The sequence below is a fragment of the Triturus cristatus genome, chromosome 4_1 (genome assembly GCF_964204655.1).
Source record: "Triturus cristatus chromosome 4_1, aTriCri1.1, whole genome shotgun sequence".
NCBI classification, from domain to species: domain Eukaryota; kingdom Metazoa; phylum Chordata; class Amphibia; order Caudata; family Salamandridae; genus Triturus; species Triturus cristatus.
Window position 1 is genome coordinate 1,134,216,346 of NC_140585.1, and position 23,912 is coordinate 1,134,240,257.

General features: G+C 44.0%; 1 protein-coding gene across 2 annotated transcripts in view; it reads right to left on the minus strand.

Annotated features, from left to right (window-relative positions):
* WASL (WASP like actin nucleation promoting factor) overlaps positions 1-23,912 on the minus strand; it is a 321,008-nt gene that overhangs the window by 204,333 nt on the left and 92,763 nt on the right. For both annotated transcript variants that reach the window (XM_085654202.1, XM_085654200.1), the window contains exon 2: positions 6,391-6,525. In XM_085654202.1, coding sequence (XP_085510328.1) covers positions 6,391-6,525 — 135 coding nt within the window. The remainder of the gene's footprint in view (positions 1-6,390; positions 6,526-23,912) is intronic.

A 23,912-nucleotide genomic window follows, 5' to 3' on the forward strand; every position in this document is an offset into this window, starting at 1 on the left:
AGAGGCCTTTGTTTATCTAATTAGAACATTCTGCCCTCATGGGGAGGAATGTTCCAATAACTTTATAGCCCGCCGTATCTGGGCTATACAGGCCATTAAAGGCCCACACCCTTGTTAAAGGCCTCGCCTTCTGCTCAGGCCTTTAACACTAGAGAAAGCATTTACTGGCTGGTATAACTCACTACAGTGGGCTATAAAGCTATATTACAACACTCAAATGTTGAGAGCTCCATTAAAGACAATGAAGCAGCAGTGGCTTATATGAACTGGTTTAGGCCCGCTGCTCTCAACATTTCAATGTCCTAATACATAACCTCTGAATTTCTCTTTGTCCTGTGCTGGAGCAGGCCTTTAATGGCCACTAAAGTCCGCCACAGTGAGCTATAACGCTTTGATCTCTTTGTTAAAGCTAAGCAAATCCTCAGAACTCTAATTCGAATCACTTACAGCTTAACACTGTAGAACCACTAGCCTATTCGGGGACAGTAAAGCTCAATAAAGCCAAAACATTCAAAGTACAATCTGCGCTCACTTTCAATTTTACCTTGCTTGCAGCAATATCAAAACTCTAGGACTTGTAGAGGTAGAATGTGCTTTTTACAGCCAATTTGTAAGTAATTTAAAATGAAGTACTTTAACTACTATCTAAAATATAGGCCACTGTCACACTTCCATTTTTTAGCAACAGTTCTGTTCAAGGTTTCAGCTAAACGCCTAAAATGAACATGCAATGTAAAATATACTTAATAGGTAATACAAATATGGCCCTGTATGGCCATCTGAGTGTTCTGGTAACATTTATAAATCGTAGTCTTCAGTCTCATTGTTTATAATGACACAAGAATCTCTCCATGCTGACGGTTACCTGTGAGATATATACGTATCACTGGAAAAAAATGCTAAAGTGATGTTATTCTTAGGTGAAAATGTTCAGTCCCAGTGTAACGGTTTAAGCTAAAAAAAACAACAAATAAAAAACTAGAATTCACCAATGATAGTTGTCTCTAGTAACTATAACTCATGCCCTAAGGTAACTATAACCAGCTCCAGTTTCTTTTTTTTTTTTTTTTAACATGAAGTAATATTTTATTACCAAACGTAAAGCCAGCCCCTTGCAGTCAAGCAACCATGTGTCTGCAGCAAAGCACTGCCTCCAACTCCCCCCCGCTGCTCCCCCAACCGAGAGTGGGCCCCCATCCACCAGGGCAGAATGGTTTACTATTGACCTGATTTTCAGGAGTGTTACCATAATTAGAGAACTTTCTTAGAATAGTGCTCCCCAGTGGCAGTAAGATGTAAGCCTGCACATTATCACCCATGCACAGTACGGGGCTTTGGTACTGGAAAGGCCAAAGGGGAGCACTGTGAACTGAAAGTGTTTGTGGCCTACCGTAAACCACAGGTAACAGCGATGGGCAGGCAGGATGGAGATGAGAAAATAGGCATCTTGCAAGTCCAATGCTACCATCCAGTCTCTGAAGTCTAGGGCAGACGGAGTGAGCTTTTTGAACTTTTCCTTAATGAGGTAGGAGTTGAGGGCTCACAGATCTAAAATAGGACAAAGTTCTTTGTCCTTTTTCGAGACCAGAAAGTGCCAGGAATAGCAACCACAGCCTACTTCTGGCACCAGAGCCCTCTCTATGGCTCTCTTGGCCAAGAGAGTCCTAACTTCCTACTGAAGCAAATTCAAGTGGTCCTGTCAGCCGGTCGAAAGTTGGATGCATGCAGAGAGGAGGAGTCTTGAAGGGGAGGGAGTAGCTCTTTTGGATTATCTGAAGAACCCACCTGTCAGATGTGATGTTTTGCCAGTGGTGGAGGTGATGGCTGATCCTGCCACTAGCTCACCACCCATGATCTTGAAGGGCCAGACTAGGAAGGTTTGGAGGCTGCAGGTGGAGGAGCTGATGGACTATCTCTGGCCACCGAATCTCCGGGGTCGAAAGAAGCTGCACCCACATCCACGCAGAGGTTGCTGAACTTGAGCTGTCTTGTGGCTGGGATATGGCGGGCACGGCTTTAAGCCCCTTCCGTGGCCACCAAAGGGACGAAAAGCAGACTAGGACAGGTGGTCACTGAGAGGCCCAAGGACTTGGCCATAACCCACGAGTCCTTTAAGCACTCCAGGGCCAGGCATGGCGTTGAACAGCCACCATTGAAAACATTGCACTGCCCTCGAATGGTGAACTTTGCGGCATCTCTCCTTTCTGATACTGCTCAGGAGAGAATGGCCCGGGCCCCCTCCAGGACCCGAGGCAGCACTTGCGCAACCATTTCCCACAAGGAGTGGGTTTAAACAGCCCAATAGGCATGCAGTGTTCACCAACCACAACACAAGGTTGGAGGAAGAAAAAAATGTCTTGCCCCCACTATCTAGCCTCTAGGATTCCCTGTCCCAGGGTGTGGAAGAAACACGCCTTGTGAAGTAGAGGCTTGGACCACCAAGCTCTAGGGGGTAGGGTCGTTGGTAAGGAATTTTGGGTCACCCAGTGCAGGTTGATGGCAGTGGGTGATTGTCCTACTCACAGGAGCTCCTGTGATGGGCTTGGACTAGGTTCCCAGAAAGACATCAGTTAAGGCCTCGTTGAAAGGCAGGAGGAGTTCCAAAGAAGCGACACCCGGCTGCAGGACATGTGTCCAGATGTTCGTCTCGACTTCCACCAAAAGGGAGCTGAAGGTCCAGGGCCTCAGTTTCCCTTCTCAGCACTATAGCATATGAAGTGCCCTTCCCACAGTAGGGGGAGAAATTAGTCCAGAAGCTGGAGAGGTATACCAGTCCATTGTGTGCTCAGGCTGGTCTTGTAAAGGTCAGGCAATCCCTGCCAACCTTCCTTCATTCATTCCTAGCCCTTCAAAATAAGGCTGACCCAAAGGGTGCGGTCAGAAATCAGTGTAGTTAGGCACTGATCTGGCTCGTCTGGGATAGGAATGGGGATGGCGCCACCGGGGGTTGCTCGCTGCATTGGGAGTCTAAGCACGGAGGCGGGCGCCGTGGAAGGTCGCAGTGGCACGACCGTCACCGGTCCGGATTCACCACCAGATCCAATGTGTAAAAATCGGTGCAGTGGTCTGAGGTGCCAGTGCAGAACCCAATGGAGAACCCTCTGAGCCTCCGTGGGTCAGAAGGCGTGCCAGAAGAGTCCGGTCGCCCAAATACGAGGCACATGGCATCATAGAATTTTTTAAGTTAGGCAGAGGTCGCTCCGGCTATTGAAAAGACAGGGAAGCGCAGAGCCGACCCAGGTGCAGGTTCCGCAGAACGAGGCCTAGAGCACAGAGACTCCTCCATCACGTCGGCTGACGGATGGGGAGAATGTGGAGCATGCTTTGACTTCTTGTGTTTCTTATGCTTCTTACCTGACCTACCCGACGACTTCGTGTGAGAGGACTTAGGACTCCCAGAGCGGTGCCCGGACCTTCCTATCGACTGGGACCGAGGGCAAGACCTCCGGAATGACCGGCCTTAGGGACTGCTCCCTCAAAACATTCAGAGCCATGGCCTGGCAGTCGGAGCACGGCTTCGAGTTGTGGTCGCGCTCCAGGCACCAGAGACAAATTAAGTGTGGATCCGTCACCGACATGGCAAGATGGCAGGCGCCGCACGGTATGAATCCACAAGTCTTCTTCGAACATTGTGCAAAAATCTACGTACCAAAAATCGTTGACAAACGTCAGAAAAAAGACTGTCAAAAAATTAGCGGTAGCTCTGTTCACATATCTGCGCTAGCCGGTTCAGAAAGAAAAGAACTGACAGCATCGCACCAGGGTGGTGCACATATAGGTACAGAGTGCAAATGTATTACAAGGCAAAAGTTTGCCGAATTCAGCCGGACGCCTGGCAAATTCTACGGTAAGGAATCTGTGTCTAAATGTCTCTATCAGATACAATTAATCAGTGTGGTCAGGGTCAGACTAACTTATAGGCCAACCATGCTGTCCCCGATGGGCTGGCTTTACAGATCAGTGTGTGGAACATTTTGGCTGTTTGTGTGCTTTCTTTATGGTCTGCTCAGCTGGTTTTGAATATTGATTTTCCTGATATTAAAAATAAAACATTGCCTGAAGCAAGCTCAAATACATGCAGTCTGCCATAACTCGCAAATCACTTATAGAGCATGCCTTTACAAGTTCAAACTGCCCCACTTTGCAAACATGGGCCGCATTTTTTCTTATTCATTAATAGGTAGGGCACTTTTATTTTTGGTGCTCTGGCCTATGTTCTGTCCCAGTCCGATCCAAACAGTAGGCAATCTAATATTCACGTCCGTCCAGTTTAGGAGTTTTTACTTTTTCTCTTTCGAACCAAGCACCTGGTCTTGTGGTTCTACAACAAGCACAGATTACAAAACATTTGCTTGTCCATCAAGAGTACCAGATCGTTACAATCAATCCAAAACCTAAAATGATTTTCAACTCCCTGAACTAATTCTATATTGAGACCTTTATTAATATAGTAACTACTAAATAGCTGTACAGGGCCTTTCTCAAAGACGAGTCAGAAAAAGCAGTAGATTATAATGTAGACTGCGCCTCTTCTAGCATTTTTTGTCTAAGGAAACCTAGTGCTTTTCTGTCGAGAAATGAACGAGATACGCTGAGAGATTTAAAAATAGCACCCACCTATGGTGCACCAGGGAGGACACACAGTGCTTAATTGGAGCCGGTGGTTTCGGGTGCATGGCGCCTGCACTCAACTGTCAGCACCGGCACATATGACAGTATGAGATAAGGACAACAGTTGCTTATTAATACAATACACACAAAAAAAAATACTAACACATAGTACATTGGACGTTTTTATAGCTTTCGGGCCTGGAATCATCACACTTTAAAGAGTGTGATGATTAGTAGTGTGCTGGTGCTGGCATTGGCACCTCTGTCAGGGGAAACAGTAGTGCAAGCTGCAGTGGCCTCCTGAAGAGGTCCCTGGTACTTATTTTGTTTTTACAAATTAAGCACTGCGGACACAACACCGTCATATGATTCACTAAAGACATTCCAAGAGACACTAGCATCAAGGAATTTTGAGAAAAAGAAGTCTTCTCAGACCCAACCGCTAGATGGCAGTATATGCACAGCAATTCCTGCTACGAAAATATTCTGAGGCACGCTGTTAATTCTCAAATAGGTGCTGCAGTGCTGAATTCTCTTCCCCATCGTACTCCGTCCAAGGAGTACTAATGTGTGGAAGTTCCAGTCCCACTTGCCTATTCCTGTGCGAGGGAACTAGAGAAGAAATACCCCTTTAATTGTACCAAAGGCATCATTTCCATGATAAACAGTCAGGAATTTATGTGGTTCAGAACAGCACAAAAAAGTACCCAGTAACATATTTTTTTTTAATTGCAAAGAAACCTTCACATTTGCCTTTATATCTTCCCTGTGCAAACAGACATTGGCCCGATGTTTGAACCATTAAACAGGCATTGTCAAAGCCAATAAGTCTAGGTTTAATGTGCTACGCAGGAAGCACTATCACACAAAAAAAACACACACAAGGCCGCAGGAACGTTCAGTGAGTGATGAAGCTGTAAAGTAGTCCTACATGTATTTCGAAGCAAGCACAGGAGTGCAGGCATAAGGTTAATTCCCAACAATCACATAAAGTGACTGATGAATACTCCAGTGGGCTGAGCCAAGGCATGATTGAAAAGTCTCACACCACTAACTGAAAGAGACTGACTGAAGGAAGCCAATCTTTGAGAAAGGCAGATACAAAACCCACTCTAGGTATATTGTTAGCAACAGACCTTTATAGCAGCTGTGCATTCGAAACTCTGGCCTTAAAAATCTTCAATGTGCCAGAAATTAACTATAGTATTTGTATAAGTGCACAAAACAAACACTTGTCTGAACCACCCATGAGCAAATGTCAAAAAATGCACAGGAGTGAGGAAACTGTATACAATAAAATGGTAAACCGTGGTGCAGGTGCAAACTCTTTCCTAAAATGGAGTCACGCTGAGGCGGTTCATAAGAATATGGGGATGCTGTTCCAGGTCCTGGGGGCAGGGACACAAAAGGCCTGCTGCTTTGATTTTATTCTTAAAAAAATAAATTAAAAAAAAGAGAGAAACAGACCCAAGCTTAAATTATGGTCTTTTCCATTATCTTACAGCACACAAATAAGAGAAGCCAACAAACGTTGTGCCCAAACAATCACAGGCAGTTATCACTACTCTCCGTGACTCACGGGTGACAGCTTTGAGAGTCATTTAAAGGGCAGTGTTCAGCATAAAGTCGGTATTGCGAATAGACATCAAGATTGGCTTCAGCGGACAGTTGGTGAAGCCCAACTACAGAGATTAGTTGTTATAAATAATCGCCGTGTCTGAAGATGTTCCTAATCAATAAGGGCAAATCTATAGCGAGTAGCAGCAAAAGAGGTCTTACCTTAATGTCGTATATTCTGATGAAATAGGACCGCTGCAGATTGTCTTTCACCAGGCAACCTACCCCACAATGTTTCTTTGACCACATGGCGTTTCTTTCGGCTGCATACAGCTGAACAACTGCAGAAGACATAGTCTAAAAATAAAAACAACAATAACGTTTTAAATTCATTTGTGAAATCCGGCTGCTACAGACCATTTTACAATTCTCTTTAGGCTTACAATAAGAACCATACGGAGTTGAGCTGCTGAGCAGTCACACGAATAGGAAAAATTCCCTTTTGTTCCAATTTCAATGTCCCTCAACAGTCTTTTAGCAGCTCTAACAGAGTCAAAAATGTGGCTCGTTGTGAACCAGGGGTGGCAGCATCATGGATCACTCAACACCACTGCCTGACTGACGAGGTAAAAGACATTTAGCTGCAGCGGATACTCGTAACGCAGCTACCAGCTTCCTAGAACCCACAACTGTGTCCCAAAGAGGCGAGCCAGAGGACACGCCACGCTGATATATAGCATATTTCTCTTTAGTAGGACAGTTTGATTATTGAGAAGTCTGATGATTTATGTACAGTGAATTTCTGCACCCCACTAATATTTTAATTATATTGGAATGTGTCAGTAATAGGAGCTTAAGTCTTTGTAGGGATTTGTATTTATACAGCATCCGTTTTTTATAATCAAAATGAAATGTATTATACTTTTGTAGCCTTTTGGTCGTGTTTACTACATATTGTGCATTGAAGCATAGTGGCTGTTTTGGTCAATTTGATAAAACAAACTGTATTTTTTACGATTGCTGCTAGACCTGGCATCCTTGGCGTGGTTTCCCCTGACTTTTTGCCTCTGCCTCCTATATTTTTTACACTGTGCTGGAATTCGTTTTTGCTGGTTTAGGTGCTTTGAGCACTTTGTCACTGCTGATCAGTGCCAAAGTGCAAGTCCCCCCTGGTTAAATTATTATTGAATTTTTTTTTTTTGTCCTCATCTCAACATATAGCGTCTGCAAATGTAAGCAAGAAACCATCCTTCGATCTTAAGCGCCCCGGGTTTCTGCTATTGCATTGGCTGTAGGCCTAACCAGGCCAGCTTCTTCGTATGAAACTTGGTGTAATCATTGGACTTAGTGGCATTAGATCAGTCTCATTTCTTTGCCCCATGCTAATAACTGTGACCAGATGTTACACCCATCATTATTCAAGTGTCCTAAGTCCAAGCGAGCCATACCCAGTGCGGCCCTCAGCCAGTTCTCATAAAGCGGGGGCCGTGGATCCTTCCATAGCCTACAAATCTCCCTCCGGGCAATGAGAATCAAGTACATTAGCAGGCCTTTTTGCGTTGCTGACAAAAAAGTCGTGAGTTATTATCAACACCAAATATTGCCACTGATAAATTCAGATTAAAATTGACCTTGAAAATAGCACCAAGAGCGCGTTCCACATTCTGCCAGAACCCTTTTAAAACACTGCATTCAAAGAATATATGTATGCCATCAACCCGAGTGCAATCGCATCTAGGGCATTTTGGAGAGGGGGGCAAATTTAGCTATTTTCTTGGGGGTATAATATAACCGAATGATTACATAAAAAAGATTATTTTTTTTAGCAAGGCGGGTTTAACAGACATAACATCTGGAGAGAGGGTTCAAACATTTCTACAGCAGTGGTCTCCAAAGCGGACATATTCCAGGCTACGTGTTGCGGGGGAAGAACTGTATCTTCGGCTTCCTGCAGCTTCTTATACCAAAACCCAACCTCCTTTTTTAATGAGGTGTGTGTTCTGACATTGAAACTCAATTTCCCAGTTTCCGCCAATGGAGGCTTTCTCTGCTGTACACCAAAAGGCCAGTTGTAGATATTTAAACCTTGAAAAAGAGTCTCCTATTTTTAACCTTAATACCTCCCAAAGGTGAATCCCATCGGGGGATACGAGGTCGGACCAAATCCGGATGCCGGCTTCCTTGATGGGCAATGCTAAACCATCCTCTAAACAAACAGGTAACCCAGGTGAATCCCAAATGGGAGCCAAGTCAGAATAGTAGCCTATCCCCATGTTTCCCTGACCCTGTACCACAGATTCAGGGTTGCTTTTAAAACTTTCAGACGAACCTTTTTAAAAAATCTCGGTGCCCCAAACGTATATAGGAAGCACTCTCCACCTCCCTCAAAAGCAACCATTTCATTTAATATCTTCCCCCAATTAGATCCCCCCCGTCGTAGTGCCCGAATATGTTTAAACTGAATAGCAAAAGAGTACTAAATTATACCGGGAAGTGCAAGGCCCCCTTTCTGAAGCTTACGCCTTAATTTCTTCCACGAGTGCCGAGCCATTTTATTGGACCAGATAAAAACTTCCTTTTTTACTTTGCATTTTACTTACGTCTCTATAAGGGACTCGAGGGGGATGGTACTAAAAAGGTAGGTCCAAAGCAGCTGGACTACCCTCAGTTAGAACTGGTAGTTTTTTTTAGATCTCAGCCAATTTTGGATGCTCTCTAAACTGGGTGAGATCTCTTCCCTGTATAGGTCCGAAAACAGAGAGAGGAGACGTTTTTGCATGTCTTCCTGTTTACATGAGGTAACTCCATTCTCGTCAATAATTAGTTTATTTATATTATTCTTGACTCAATCTGCCCGTGCCTTCCAGGCCAGGAGGGCCCCCGCCTTTTCACCATATTCGAAGTGCTGCATATTATGAGCAGACCACTGGGCTTTGATTTTTGATTCGAGTTTCCCCCTGCATTCCTGGCGGAGGCAGTCAAGATCTTTACTGACTCGCATCAGTTCTTCGATGGATGGCTGAGGGGTACTCAGCCTCTCTTCCTCCAACCACCTAATCTCTTTTTCTAACTTCTGGAATTCCAGAGACTCTTCCCTATTTTTGGAGCAAATCAGACTATGTAATTGTCCACGAAGATTTGCCTTAAAAGCATCCCAGACAAAGTTTAGGGAGGTCGAGCCGATGTTAAGGGCAAAGAAATCTGTAGTGGATGTTTTAAGTGCACTTATTATATCAGGATGAGAAAGCATTGCCCTTCTCAGAGTCCATCTAGATCTAGGATTTTGTCTAGCGCTTAAATAAGAAAAGGATATGGGGGCATGGTCAGAGAGAATACTTGGTAAGATGGAAATATCACCAACCTTCTCTAGACCAAGCCTGTCTGTTAAGATGTAGTCGATCCTCGAAGAGTGACCATATTTTTTACTAAAAAAAGTAAAACCTGTTTTTTCTCCCTTCTTGGCCCTCCAAATATCGGTCAGCCCAAGATCGTGGATCATATTGACCATTGCGCGGCAGATGAGTGGGGCACCAACATGGTGGCTGTGATTAGACCTGTCCCGTAAGGGATTAAGAAGAACAAGTCCCCTCCGATGATTATTGGGGTTGTACTTCCTATTAATTTGGCCTGCATATTACAAATGTATGATGGATCGTCAACATTTGTACCGTAAAACGACACTATTGTTAATTCGACCCCCCCTATTTCAATCTGTGCTATGATCCATCTCTCCGAGTGGTCCGAGGAGACCGATTTAATAATACCTTTTGCCCCTGACCTAATTATAATTGCCACCCCTCTGTTATGGACAACCTGTTCTGAGGAGCAAAAAAGCTCAATCCAGCAATATTTACCAAAGACGGTTTTACACTCAGAATTGCTCAAATGTGTTTCCTGTAGAAGGCAAATCTGTGCAGAAGATTGATCAAGATATTGCAATATTAATCTTTGCCTGCGTGGATACCTGAGCCCGTTGGTGTTCCATGATATAAATTTAATTTTACTACTCATTAAGGCTGTAAAATCTGTCCATTATAAGAGACACCATTCATTATTCTATGGAAGGCGTAGTTTCCAACACAAATCAGAGATTGAGGATATTTGTTTTGATTTTCTCTGAATACGCCCCCACCCGTGCTCCCCCTCCCACCCGCCACCCATCCCTGCCTCTGTGTGACCCCCTTACACCCCTGGGAACCCCCCCCCCCCCCATGATCCTCCGGGCATAATCCCTATGGGCGAAGCCCCCTTGATGCTATCAAAAACATAATTGAATAGACCATAAACCTGGCCTCTCTAGGGTGCCTGCCTAATAACCATTATAGTAATTACTGAACTAAGATAGAGCCTTCAGACCACCCCTCCCTGATCTATACCTCACTCCCACTCTGATTTTATCAATAAGGGCATCCACCTCCTCAATCTGTCACATATTGTACATGTGGTTGTTCCACATAATTCGGAGGGATGCCGGGAACCTTAATTGGGCCTTAGCCCCTAATGTAGTCAAGACGGTCATTCTTTTACCCAACTCCCACTGTTCTGTAGCGGTAATATGTGATATGTCAGACCTGATGGAAAATGAACTGGAAAAAGAGCTGCATTTTATCAAGCCTACTCTCAAAGCTGAGGATATAATTTTTTCCTTTAAAGAGTACATTAGAAAATTTACCATGATCTTTCTTGGCTTAGCTTTAGCAGGATTCCTCTTATATGGGTCCCGATGGACTCGCTGAATGTCCTGTGCTAAATCAATTTCCTGAGATTCCTTTAAAATTGTGTCCTTTAAGAGAGAGATCACAAAGTTTTTAACATCTCCCCCCTCTAGGTCCTCGAGGACGTTTAATATTCTTATGTTGTTTTTTCGGGCATGATTTTCAAGAAATTCAATGTCGTCCTTCAATTCCCTGTTCTGAGGGGCTAACTTGTCCACTTCCACCGAGGAACTGTGCAGGGCTTCCTTAATTTTTGGAATCTCAAGTTCCAGAACATCAGTTCTCTGAGTTACTTCTTCGACTTTTTGAGCTAGTGCTTCACAAGATGACTGAATAGCGGCTTGATTAGTTTCGGAAATAGTAAATCTTTTCCCTATATCCTCTCTTACAGCCATCAAAATATCAGCCAAAGAACCAACCCCCATAATGGTGGATGCATCCCTTTTGATTTGATCCGGTGTACCCGGTGTGTCTGATAAATCCGGTAAGGCTGGAGGGCCAGAGAGAATAGGGACTACAGAAGGAACCACCACTGCAGCATCAGCCGATATCATATCTTGTGGAGAATTCGACCTATTGTCTTGATTCTCTAAGATCAGACACCTATTGGATATACCAATAGCGGGATGGATAACCACTGGTTGCTCTACCAGTGCATTTATCGCCCCCGGTGTCCCAGCCTCGGATGATAAAGGGGGGAAATTGTTTCCTTGACATAATGGAGTCTGCGACAGAGCGGTCTGTACGCTCGATGAGGCCATACTTGGTTTTATATTTATACCTTGTCAGAGGGAGCAGATATTACCTTATAAAAGGTCTTCAGGGAGGGAGTTACTCTGACTTTTGAGGATAGAACTTTCTTGGCCCTTCCCTTCCCTTTTCCACCCCTCGGTGGTGTAGACTCCGTTATGTTTTGTCCCTTACGCTGCCTAGATATAGCCCTCACCTCCGCAACTGGAGGTGAAATGCGTGAGGAAATATCAATATCTGCATCGAAGTTTGCAGTCCTGTTGCGAAGAGTGTACCTGCACACAGTTGTTTTAAGGCTCTGTTGCATACTGGAGGGAGCACTGCACTGAAAGCTGCGGACGTTGTTTTCCATACAACTTTGAGGTTTCCCCCCCCCCCCCCCCCTCGTCAAACCAAATCGTCTTCCTTGAATCCCACAAATTCAACCAAGCAGCAGCAGCGTAGACCGCGCTGCTAGGAGCAACCCCCGCCGACTGACAGTCCTGGCAGTCCTGATTTACTCCAACAGGGCTCCTGGACCTCAAGAAACTCGCTCAAATTATTTTTCAGGACATATTCAATACTTAAATTATTGCGATTGGTTATCCATGATTGGCATATTTGTTTTACCAGTAGGTCCCTATTAAAGTACACTGAGTGTGCCAGGGCTGGTGAATCAAATGCTAATAGTGGGCCTGCAGCATTGATTGAGCCACCCACCCGAGTAGCCCTAAAATGGGGCCTCAGGCCTGCCACTGCAGTGCCTGTGCGCAGTTTGTTAACTGCCATGTTGTCCTGGCCAGTGTACACACTTGCCAGGCCTGGCCCTTCCCTTTTCTTACACATTGGACACCCCTATGGTAGGCCCAAGGTACCCCCCCTGGGCAGGGTGCAGTGTATGTGAAAGGTAGGACATGTTCTAGTGTGGGTAACATGTCCTGATAGTGAAATACTGCCAATTTTGTTTTTCACTACTGAAAGGCTATCTTGCACATAGGATAACATGGGGAATGCTGTGTAACATGCTTACCTGCATATCTTCCCATAGCGGCAAGATAGACATGTGGAATCTGGTATCCCTGAACTCAAAATTTAATAACACATATTTTAAGGCAGGTGGTTTATAAATTCTAAGTTTGGAAATAGCACTTTTAGAAAGTGGCTATTTTCTTGTTCAGCCTTTCTGTGTGCCTCTGCCTGTTTGTGGATTGACTGTCTGGTTTGTGATTAACAGGGCCTGGGGTGGCTCCAGGAGACTGGGTGAGTCAGCACTAGGCTGAATAGACCTATCTGCATGTAGAGTGGTGGGAGGAGTAGCACCTGGGTCTGAATAGGGCTGTGCCTGCCTGCCACAATGCTGGCTCCACCTCCTGCGGTGCGTCTGATGGCCCTGGGCCACACTAACAAAGGAAGATGATGTGCACTGGCAGAGTGCACCCAGAACTGGTTTGGACTGGGTCCAGGACCCCTCACACAGGAAGAACAAAGACTTTTGGGGCATAAAAGTAGAGCTGAGACCCCCTGTAAGATTAGATTAGGAAAGACTTTGTGATCCAGAAGGAATCCCTGCCAAAGAAGAACAGCCAGGAAGACTGAGGAAAAGTGCTGCCATTGCGGAGTGTCTGGGAGCTGAGCTGCAGTTGCTGTGATTGCTGAGGAAGAGGACCAAGGGACTGTCTGCTGTGTGCTGTGTCCCCCTTGCTTGAAGAGGAGCTGGGCGCTTTGCCCCTTCTGAAGCCTGCCTGTCTCCAAGGGCTTGAGAAGAGCTGGCCTCCTGTTGTAAACTCAGGGACATAAAAGTTTACAGAAGAAACCTTTTTTATTAGTGCTGAGTGAGTGTCTCTGCACACTGACTGTGACCCCCTGCCTGCCCGTGCGCTCTGGACTGTGTGTGCTTATCGGCACACAGCGGGGGCTCTGCGTGAGATGTGAACCCGCTGAGGGAGTCTAAAACCATGAAAGGGGCCGAAATCACCGCCGCCGGCCCGTGATCGAAAGTGCAGTACTGAATTGAATTGAAAGGCCATTTATAAAGCGCATGGCTACCCTAGAGCATCCCAGCGTTATAGCAACCCTTTGAGCAGGTAGAAGACTTAGGGGAACAGGAAAGTCTTTAGAAGCTTACGAAACAAAAGAGAGTGTGATTCAGACCGAATCGACAAAGGCAAGTTATTCCAGAGTTTCGCCGCATTGTACCCAAAACAACGTCCCCCGCTGCACATCCTTTTTATAGTCGGAACTAAGACAAGATGCTTTTTTTCCAATCTCAATAATCTGGACGGCCATAGGGCTGGATAAGAGATCTGATAACAGGGGAACCCTTGTTAGAGAGGGCTTTATGAGCAATACATAATGAATTGAAATGAATCCTTTGGGAGATCGGCAGCCAATGAAGTGTTGCAAGGGACGGTTTAGCTGACACGCTTAGAGGAGTTGGTGAGTAGCCACGCTGCACAGTTCTGAATGACCTGGAGCCTGTTAATGGCTACCAAAGGAGCTCCCAGATAAAGAGCATTTGCATAGCTCAGGTGCGAAAGAATAAGTGCCTGGACCACTGTTCTTCTAACAGTGAGTGGAAGTAAATAAAGAATTATCCTAAGCATTCTGAGTACTCCATAGCAGCCAGCGGCTACCTTACTCGCCTGCTTCTTAAAATTCAAATTATGATCTACCCACACTCCCAAACTCTTAATTTCTGCTTTGGGAGTCGGTGGGAGACCAAGACAATTAGGTCAAGAGGGGGCTATTGTACACGGGGGGCGATTTCCCAGAAACATAAGTTCCGTCTTGTCCCCATTGAGCTTCAAGTAAGAGTTGTCCATCCACCTAGAAACTTCTTGCAAACACAGCGCCAGATTAGGGGCGGACTTATCCTCTTGACTAAATTAGACTACTAACTGGGTATTGTCTGCGTACGTGACAATCTGCATGCCATGAGGGATTAAGAGTTCTGCCAGAGGACTCGTATACACATTAAAAAGGGTGGGGCTCATGGACGAACCCTGAAGGCCCTGTATTGTGTCACCACAGGCCCCCGATCACCAAGATTATTGCGTGGTCCTTGGGTAATCACCGCCGCTACTCGAGTAGCCTGCCCGAGGCCGGGTCCGTGATCCAAGAGGCGCCGCGTTGCCATAAGAGTGAAGCCGGAGGGTTGCCTAGTGACGAGGACGCCTGCGTCGACTTCATCGCTACGAGGAGCAGGAAGGCCGCCGGAAGTCCCGTCCCGAACAGCGCATCACCGCTGGACGAGAATGGCTCCTGCTGAGGATCTACTGAAGAGCAACAACACCGTGAAAGGTGCCCCAGGTAACACGCTCCCGGCTGCGCTGTTGTCTGTGCAAGGCCAGGAGCGGGTGAGGGAACCGGCGGGGCTGCCTGAGACTGTGCGGGGGTTACGCGGGAGCAGAGTGCATCCGTCTCTGAGCAGAGTGCAGCGTGGGCATTATTAACCCACAATTTTGCAGCATTACGTGCTGGGCCAGGTGTGTAGCATTTTGCTATGCAGGGCAGCAGGGATATCAAGTGACGCAAATCCATTAAGTACAGCCTCCTGTACTACGAAGGGCAGCGGGCGTATTTTTTTGTCCGTGAAGGGCTGTGTTCTTTCTCAACCAGTGCAACCTATTTCAGCCCAAGTACAGCGGGAGCTTTGTTGATCGGGGCACATGTTGTTACAGTGTTTTCCCCGCATTGAAACAGAGTCTATAGCCCTACTGACTCCCCAAGTCACTTTGCTATTTCAGGGACATTTTATTTTCACGAGGATATTACAAACACAACAAGAGAACCCTTTTTCTTTTAAAACATCTTTTTATGGTGTATGTTGGGGTTATGTCGTTTTGATCTGCCTAAATCTATATAAAGATAACTTTATTTTTATAAGTAACCCGAGTGGTGTCCATTTGTAGTGTTTCACTATATTACTGTGAGTGTTGGTACAAATACTTTACACATTGCCTTGGGGATAAGCCTGCCTGCTCATGCCAAGCTACCAAGGGGGTGAGCAGGGGTTATCAACAGTGTATTTCCCCTCACCCTGCCTAGAAGTATGGGCCCCTATTTGGACAAAGGTACTTACCTCTGCCAACTAGAGACCCACAGATCTAACAATTGCATATTACTGTTTTTTTATTATTGGTCTTGAATTGACTTACTAAAATAAATTACCGCCTGGTAATAAAGCAGCATGCGAGCAGGGACAAGTAGTAGTAGGTTAGACCGTACACACAACTGGTTGCATCTAGTACCGTTGGCCACATTTATTGCTTTCATAGCTGAGGGCAATTGCAGTAATGTGGGAAACATGGTGGCCGCTTCCATCACTGCAGAAGATACAGAGTGCTCAGTGCTTTATATGTAAAAATAAAAGTGCAGATACTCTTCCATTAAATATGTTGCAGCAATGCTGAGAAGTGCAGGTACTCTCCATTTTAAATTAAAAAGTGCAGGTACACAGTACCGGACGATGCCTGGCCATTTAAAACACTGCTACTGGTGGAAGTAGACTGAAAAAGGATTGATGCCAAGTTCAATTCGATTCCTTAGGCATATATGTAGGTGTCCATCCAATGAACATCCTTGCACAGTTTGTGGTGGTGCATACTCAAAATGCCAGAAGATCTAAGACCACATTAATTCCATAAAACTATAACAATTCATCACTTTTAATTTCAGGTCAGTTGTGCTGTGTCGCTTCATACTCACAATGAGTTTTTGAGGCTAAATGAAGTCACTATACAGTACATCACCACTATGTGCCCCTCGAAGCATGAGTAGGGGCGTAGCTTCGTCAGTGAGGTTCGGGGGGGATGGGGAGGATGCTATATTTTCGTAACAAAAAAAAGCAGTAGGCTACAGGCTGGAGGGGATGGCCAAGGTTAAGGATGGACTGATCCCACAGGGAACAGGGCCTCTATCTTGAGATGCAGTGGTCGAAAAACGGTGGGTTGTAATGCTACGGGAAGCGATTGGCAGTTGTTAGACTATTAGCAACCATTCGTCCCATCACCTTTTGGGTGTTTGATTGCCAGCAGTGTGCCTGGAAACCTGAAACATTAGCAGGTTTCCAAGCCTACTACTGCACCAGTTTGTGAATTCCAAAAATGTGTAAATTTGCCCCCATTCAAGGAGTACTTCTATGGGTGCATAATTACTATTTTTCCACTATATATTTTATATATATTTAAGTTCCTGACAAAACAAAATTAACAAATTAAAACCTTAGTGAAAAGAGAACAATGAAAAAAGTGACAGACAGCATATTCGACTCTGGACCCTAAGACCCAGCTACATAGACAAAAATGTATTTATTTGGGGATATCATGCCCCAAACATCACCCCCTCATTCCCTTTTTTAAAGATTCACCTCTTAAGATGAAAGAGAAAAGGTTAGGCAGACAGGCAAGCAGTCATGCTGACATAGACCCACTGGGACGTCACTCAGGGAAACAGCAGAAGAACTTTGTCTAACAGAAAGGACAAACACATACTGACAGAGGGGTATGCTATTTTAGATATGCCACCGTTAGCACGAAGGCCTGGAACTGTGATTCATTTCAAATTAGAAACCACAGTATGGAGATTTTTTGCAATGCATTAAAAATCTCCAAACAATTTGTCAATAGGTTTTGCCTAAACAAGAGCTATTAGCTTTGCCAACATCTTTTAGCCATTGTGTATAGCAGAGTGGAGCAGCATGGTGTAGTGGTGCGGCATGGTGTAGAGTGGTGCGGCACAGCGTAGAGGGGAGTAGGTGTGTACTGGCTTAGAGTGAAGTGGCATAGATTAAATTTGAGTACAGTGGAGTGGAGAGGATGAGCATAGACTAGAGTGGCGTAGAGTGGAGCATAGTAGTGTGGAGTGGCGTGGCCTAGATCATAGGCACTTGCCCACATTTTCCCCAGGGGCCACAAAGTTAAGGTCTGTGGTGTGCCAGAGGGCCACATTGATGCCAGCACGGTGGCAGTAGGGTATTTTTATTATGCTGTATCTGAGCCACAATCCTTCTACCGCACATTGGGGTAAGCCTTCTCTGCTTGCTCTCACTACCTTGGGAGAGTCAAGTGTAAAAATGAAGTAACTTAATTATTGAATTGGAATAAAATCGAATTGTACAATGTGAACCCATAAATCCTAAATCATGGCTTTTGTGTGATCCTAGGCAATTGTCTAATTTCACTTTGACTCCTTTTTTCTTCCTTTTGACAGATAAGAGAACCTTGAAATACGTGTGGGCAAGATATATGCTGTAGAAAACTCTTGGGTTTGACTTATAAAACTATAATGTTGTCCATCCATAACGACAACCCAGACAACGCAGATGGTTCCTTGTGATAACTGACTTGCCTCTTAGTTTAGTATCGGCATTGGGGCCAGGTTGGGAGGAGGCAGGACTGTTTCTATATTCATTTTGAAAACTGTCATCCTTTAAAATACATCTCAAAGCACTGATATAATCTGATGTACTAAAGTGAAACGCATGTTAATGAAACACACTTAAAATAAAAATTGAAAAGGCTTTTTACACGTTTGTTGAAAGGTCTTAAAAATGAACGTGTTCCTAAAGTTAAATAGTGCAGGACACCTTTTTTTGCGTCTTTTCGTTTATTTAATTTCGCATAAATAAACACTTTCCCGTTTAATTAACATCTTTATACACATAAGTGCTCCCAGCAGCCCAATCCAGTCGTACTTTGAGTGGCACAGAGAAGAGTGGCGCAGAGAAGAGTCGGGGTGGGGTGGGAAAGAGTGCCATACAGTGGAGTATAGTGGCGTAGAGTACAGGGATGCAGAATAGAGTGGCATAGAGTGCAGAGTCATAGTGTGGTGCAAAGTAGAGTGCAGTGGCGTAGAGCAGAATGGTGCAGAGTAGAGTTCAGTGCTGTATAGCGCAGTAAGGCAGAGTGCAGTGGCAGTGTGGTGCAAAGTAATGTGGCGTGGTGCAGAGTAGAGTGGCATTGACTGCTGTGCCAGTAGAGTGGTGTAGAGTAGGGTACAGTGGAGTAGAGTGGCAGAGAGTGCAGTGGCAGGGGGGAGCCAAACACAGGACGAGGACATGACTCCTGCATGCCGTGACAATCTGGAGCAAAGCAAATGTGAGCCACACTGAAGCTAACAAATAGTAATCTATGGACGGGCTGCAAGCCCACTGTATTAAACAAAATTCCTGAAGAGACAGCGCTGTCTAGGCGAAATCTAAAAAGTATCTGCTAGGCAGAAGGGGAGGGTGTATGCTGCAGCTTGCAGGTGCTCAAGCCCGGATTCGCTTAATGTTTCAGGGGTGATAGTGCTAATATTTCACAATTAATTTACATGACACTTAGACACAAAAACCTGAGTGTGCACATTGCACAAGATTAACAAAGTGATACAGGATAGAGACAAGTAAAGTTACAGCACTGTAAAAGCGTGCTTGAAAGAGTTAGAAAAGGAGAAAATACATTGCCAAATAGTTATAATGCTTATTAATAGATTTCTCATGTAACAATGTTTTACTATTCATGTACTGATGAAAACTAATTAATCTAATGATGAGGCCTAACAGTTCTATTACCTTTCATTGCAAATGCATTCCAAATAGATTGTGGTGCAATTATGTGATAAAAGTAGTTAGGAAATTGAAACTTACAGATGTGATAGAGACCTTAATGATTATCAAAATTAGGAAACAATTTTAGTAAAATAGTTTTTAGGAATAATTTACATGTATCGATGGTGAAAATTGTGTCAGCAGGCCATAGCTAACGGTAATTAATTTTGTGTGATAATACATTAGTGAAACAATTATTTTCTTTTTATGATGAAATGATGATTTGATGCATTATATTTGATTCCAATTAAGTTTTATTCATTTAAAGCTGATGTATGTATTTTAGGCTGCAAAAACGTGTTCTTTCTTGAGCTGCAACTTTCCCTTCGAATGCATAATAATTCATTAACATTTCTGCAAATGTTTCTTTATTTGTTCTGTATGCGTTTCATCTCTAAAGGACATTTTTTCAAAGATTCACATAGAAATGGCTCAGTGGGAAAGTCAATTCCTACCCAAAGCCATAGACTGTTACATTGTAGATTTCTTACTGTTGACAAACCTGTGAGGCCCAGAAAGCTAAGTTGTTCACATGAAGTGCTTGCGAAAGAATGCAATTTAACTAAATTGTATTTGGTGACTACATGCACAAACTGATCATACGATAGACTGAGAAGTGGAGTGACATCACGTCATTAAGGTGTCATAAGGACTATATAAGAAGAAACCCCAAAGGAGGGGCAAAGCCATTATTTTTCTTTCTATGGGACACTACTTATCACGCTTTTACTTGTATTCTTTTATTGCAACACCATACTTTTCCCTATTTTGGACTGCCATTTTGCTGATTCTGCTGTCTTTATGTAGTTGACCTGGAATCCTTCTTTGCCGAACTAATTGATTTTGCATTATTTACCCTTTTTGCCCATGCTTATGGACTCCTCCTTAGAGGATTTTAAAAACGATTCCTTTTTACCCCTTTTCTTTAAATCATAGATGTGGTTAAAAAGGACCAAAACTATCCTTCTGCCTTTAATAGTGGTAGGAACCTGTATGCTCGTAACTGATGTGTGTTTTAAACCATCCTCCTTGGATATGAATTTCTGATTAAATGATTAGACTTGCACTACATGCTTTTAATATTCTTGACTGAGATACTTAAGAAATTGCTTATCTATATCGATTTTGGAACATTAATACAATAACAAAATATCTACAATTGCCAGAGTCAAATAGTGTGTCCTGATGTTGTTTTATTTGAAACTGAGCTAAATTAACGGTCCTCATTGGGTGGCTAATGTGTTTTTGGACACCCTAACTCCCACCCCTCCTATCGGCGGAGAAAGATCCATCAAAGGACCATTTCCCTATGTGGTAAGAGTAATGCTGTGATCTGTCCAACTGTAGTGACAAATGATTAAGTAGTGTTTTGAAAGTTAAACCTAAAATATTTATCTAACTTTCGCTGGATCAGGCCCATCCTCCAGCTAACAAAATGAAAGAATGGCTGTCAGCATATTTTAAATTAAAGGGTAAATAAGATAAATAAACGGGCAAGAAAGAAGTCGTAGTGTGAGAGGCGTGACTCAAAGACAGCAAAACTCAAAGTGACAACGTGCCCGGTCATATAGAACTCCAGGGCTAACAAATGAAATGGCAGTGATTTGTCAATATACGGAACGCCGTCATCAAAAACAATAATGAGGGGGCAAACATGGCTTTGGTTGCAACACTGCTTTTAAATTGTATTCCAAATGAGCGATAATTACTCCACATCCCACCACTTTTTGGGGGTGGCGAAACTCGTTGCTGACAGAAAGAGGACAGCAGCCTCTCATTGAACAGTTTTCCCTGTTCAGGGGTATGGTCCTCCCAGTGTGTAAAGCGGTGCCTCACGATTAAGTCACGAAGCATGATTCCCGGGAGCCTGCTGACAAGCTTGAGGGAAATCGGGATCTTTATAAAAATCCAAGAATGCAGGATTATAATTGTTAATGACTAGTGCTTCTGTGAGTTATTACTCATGTTCAATCTGATGTGCACTTCACAAAATGCCTACAATTGTTTAAAAAACATCAAAATAGGCCAAAATGAGTGTCGATGTGCACACAGGAGCCCTTGAGAGTGCCCTGCACTCAAACGCTGCAGCCCTGTAGGAGACTGGGACAGATGTATTGGCGACTTGATGTGTTTCGCAATTATGTCTTTATTCAGAGTTTATTGCGATGTAAACCTGTACAGGTGCGTCTGAGAATCTCTTCTTGAAACGATAAAGATCCCTTTCCGTTGTCTTCTTTTCTTCCTCCAAGTCTTTATGCGTGGGCGGGCTCCCTGGATTCTCGGTCAAATGAAATGAGCGGTAAGTAACTATTCATGGGTCAAAATCCGTAATTCTCCTTCCCCATAACCTTTGTTGTATAAGAGGGAATGGAACGTGTCACGGTGGAAAAATATCGATGTGGCAAGACTGGACTAGCAGTTAATGATTCGACAAGTCTTTATTTCGATTTAACAAAAATCATAAAAGACATTTGCATTTAAAATATTAAAACATACCATTATGACAAGTAATAGAAAACTGATGCAATAGGAAAATACATCAACTAGTAGTTCCATCCAAATATACAATCTATACTCAATACAAACCCCATGCCTATTTACAATAGGTGCCACATGTATATGAGTGACTATATAAAAAGACCAGGTGTCTACTTTAAAAAGCAAGTTATTGCAATCTCATCTTATTGGCACGAATGGCCCACATCCAATTTAAAAATTTGGCAACCGCAATTACTATAGGTTCCGTTGTGTCTGTTTTTAGCATCCTAAATGCTTCGCTGCCAGTTTTAATACCCTTTGACAAACAGATTGCTTTAATCCATTTGTGCCTCGGATTTTTGTAGGCTGGGCAAATGAATAAGATATGCACTATAGATTCAGTCTGAGTCGGGCAGAATGGACATTTTGTGCAGGTCGTAGAACACCTCTTACCAACAAATGAATTAACTGGGAGTGTGCCCACCCGAAATTGGTGGTAACGTTTCCTGTCTATAGAAAGTGTAATAAAATCCCAGTATCCTTCATACTCTAACATGTTTACTCTCCATAAACTCCCCCGTTAGAGACGGCCTGGATAGAGACGAATAACGCTTCATGGTAACCATACTCCAGTAGGTCTCCTTAAAATCCTTTCTAGAAGGAAAGACATTGTCTACAGGATTTTCCCACAATCGACTCAGCCCCAATCGCACTAAAAATAACCTTTGCCTGCCTCAGCCAGGGAATTTTGCATGCACTGCCAGCATCCCTTACTTCGAGGAGAGCCTGTGTATACTGGGAAAGCTCAGGGGTAACCCAGAGCCTTCTCCAGTAAGCCACTGGTCTATTACGTGCCACATCCTCGAAAAGATGACAACCCAAATCTAAGTAAAGGGGCAAAAGTGGTGTAGATGGTGGAAGTCCAGTTAAACCCCTCAAAAAATTATTTAGGGAAATTGTCAGTGGTACTATGTTGCTAAAACCCCATAATTCGGCCCCATACAGGACAGAAGCACTAATTTTTTAATTGTAAATTTTTAACGCGGGGGCGAGAGGCTTAGTGTGTGAGAGACGCTGTTCCTTTAATATTGCACCAGACAGTTGTGCGTGTTTAAGGACCAACTGATCTATATGCGGTTTCCAATTAAGTTTACTACCTAAAGTTATACCCAGGTATGTAAAAACTTGAGTCTGCTCTCAAGTGGCTTCATTCATGGCTACTCTCCCTTTTACGATCTTATGTTTATGTAGCACCATGAACTTGGTCTTATCCACATTGACTATAAGACCATAGTCCCGACAGAACTCCTCAAATCTATTGATCGCCGACTGCAAACCTTTCTGGGTTTTGGAAATTAACAGAGTATCATCTGCGAACATAAGCAGGGGGATCTTCATGCCAGCAAGAGTGGGGGCGTCGGTTGGATGATTCATAAAATACAGAATCACCCTATTTATATACAAAGAAAAAAGAGTTGGAGCCAAAACGCACCCTTGACGAACCCCTCTGGCAAACGGAAACCTATCTGTCACCCTCCCCTGCTGACCCCAACGAACCTGTGCAAAATTAGAAGTGTGAAGTTTGATTAAAAAGGCCAGAAGATCCAAAGGCATGCCCTATTCTGCAAATACTCTCCACATCTTTGCACGTGGAACTAGGTCAAAAGCCGCCTTTAGATCTACAAAAGCAGCATATAGTGTACCGCCTCTTAAGACCACCACGCACCAGTAAATTAAAACAAACCTAAAAACCTGGTTGATAGTGCTAGTGTGTGAGAGGAACCCAGCCTGCAATGGAGAGAGGATATCATAATCATCTTTCCAGACCTGGATACGACTCAACGCGAGCCTGGCAGTCACTTTCTGTAGGCAATCAATTAAGCTTATAGGCCTATAATTACCAGGATTTGAACGATCCCCCTTTTTAAATATTGGAAGGATCTCGGCTCCCTGCCATGAGTCTGGTATTGGGGAGCCACTGGGTATAGCATTCGCTAGGGACTGAATATACATTTCCCATGTAGCCTTATTTTGCAAGAACAGATCAGCAGGTACACAGTCCAACCCAGGCGCTCTACCTCTCTGGACTATTTTTAGTGCTTGATCTACCTCCCGCTTAGTAAAGTGCAAGGGGGAGGGGGGGGGGGGAAATACCTGCTGGAATCAAGAATGGTTCATGATCATGATCTAGATCATGGTCTGCAATAGCAAACTGGGTCTTGAAATGGGAT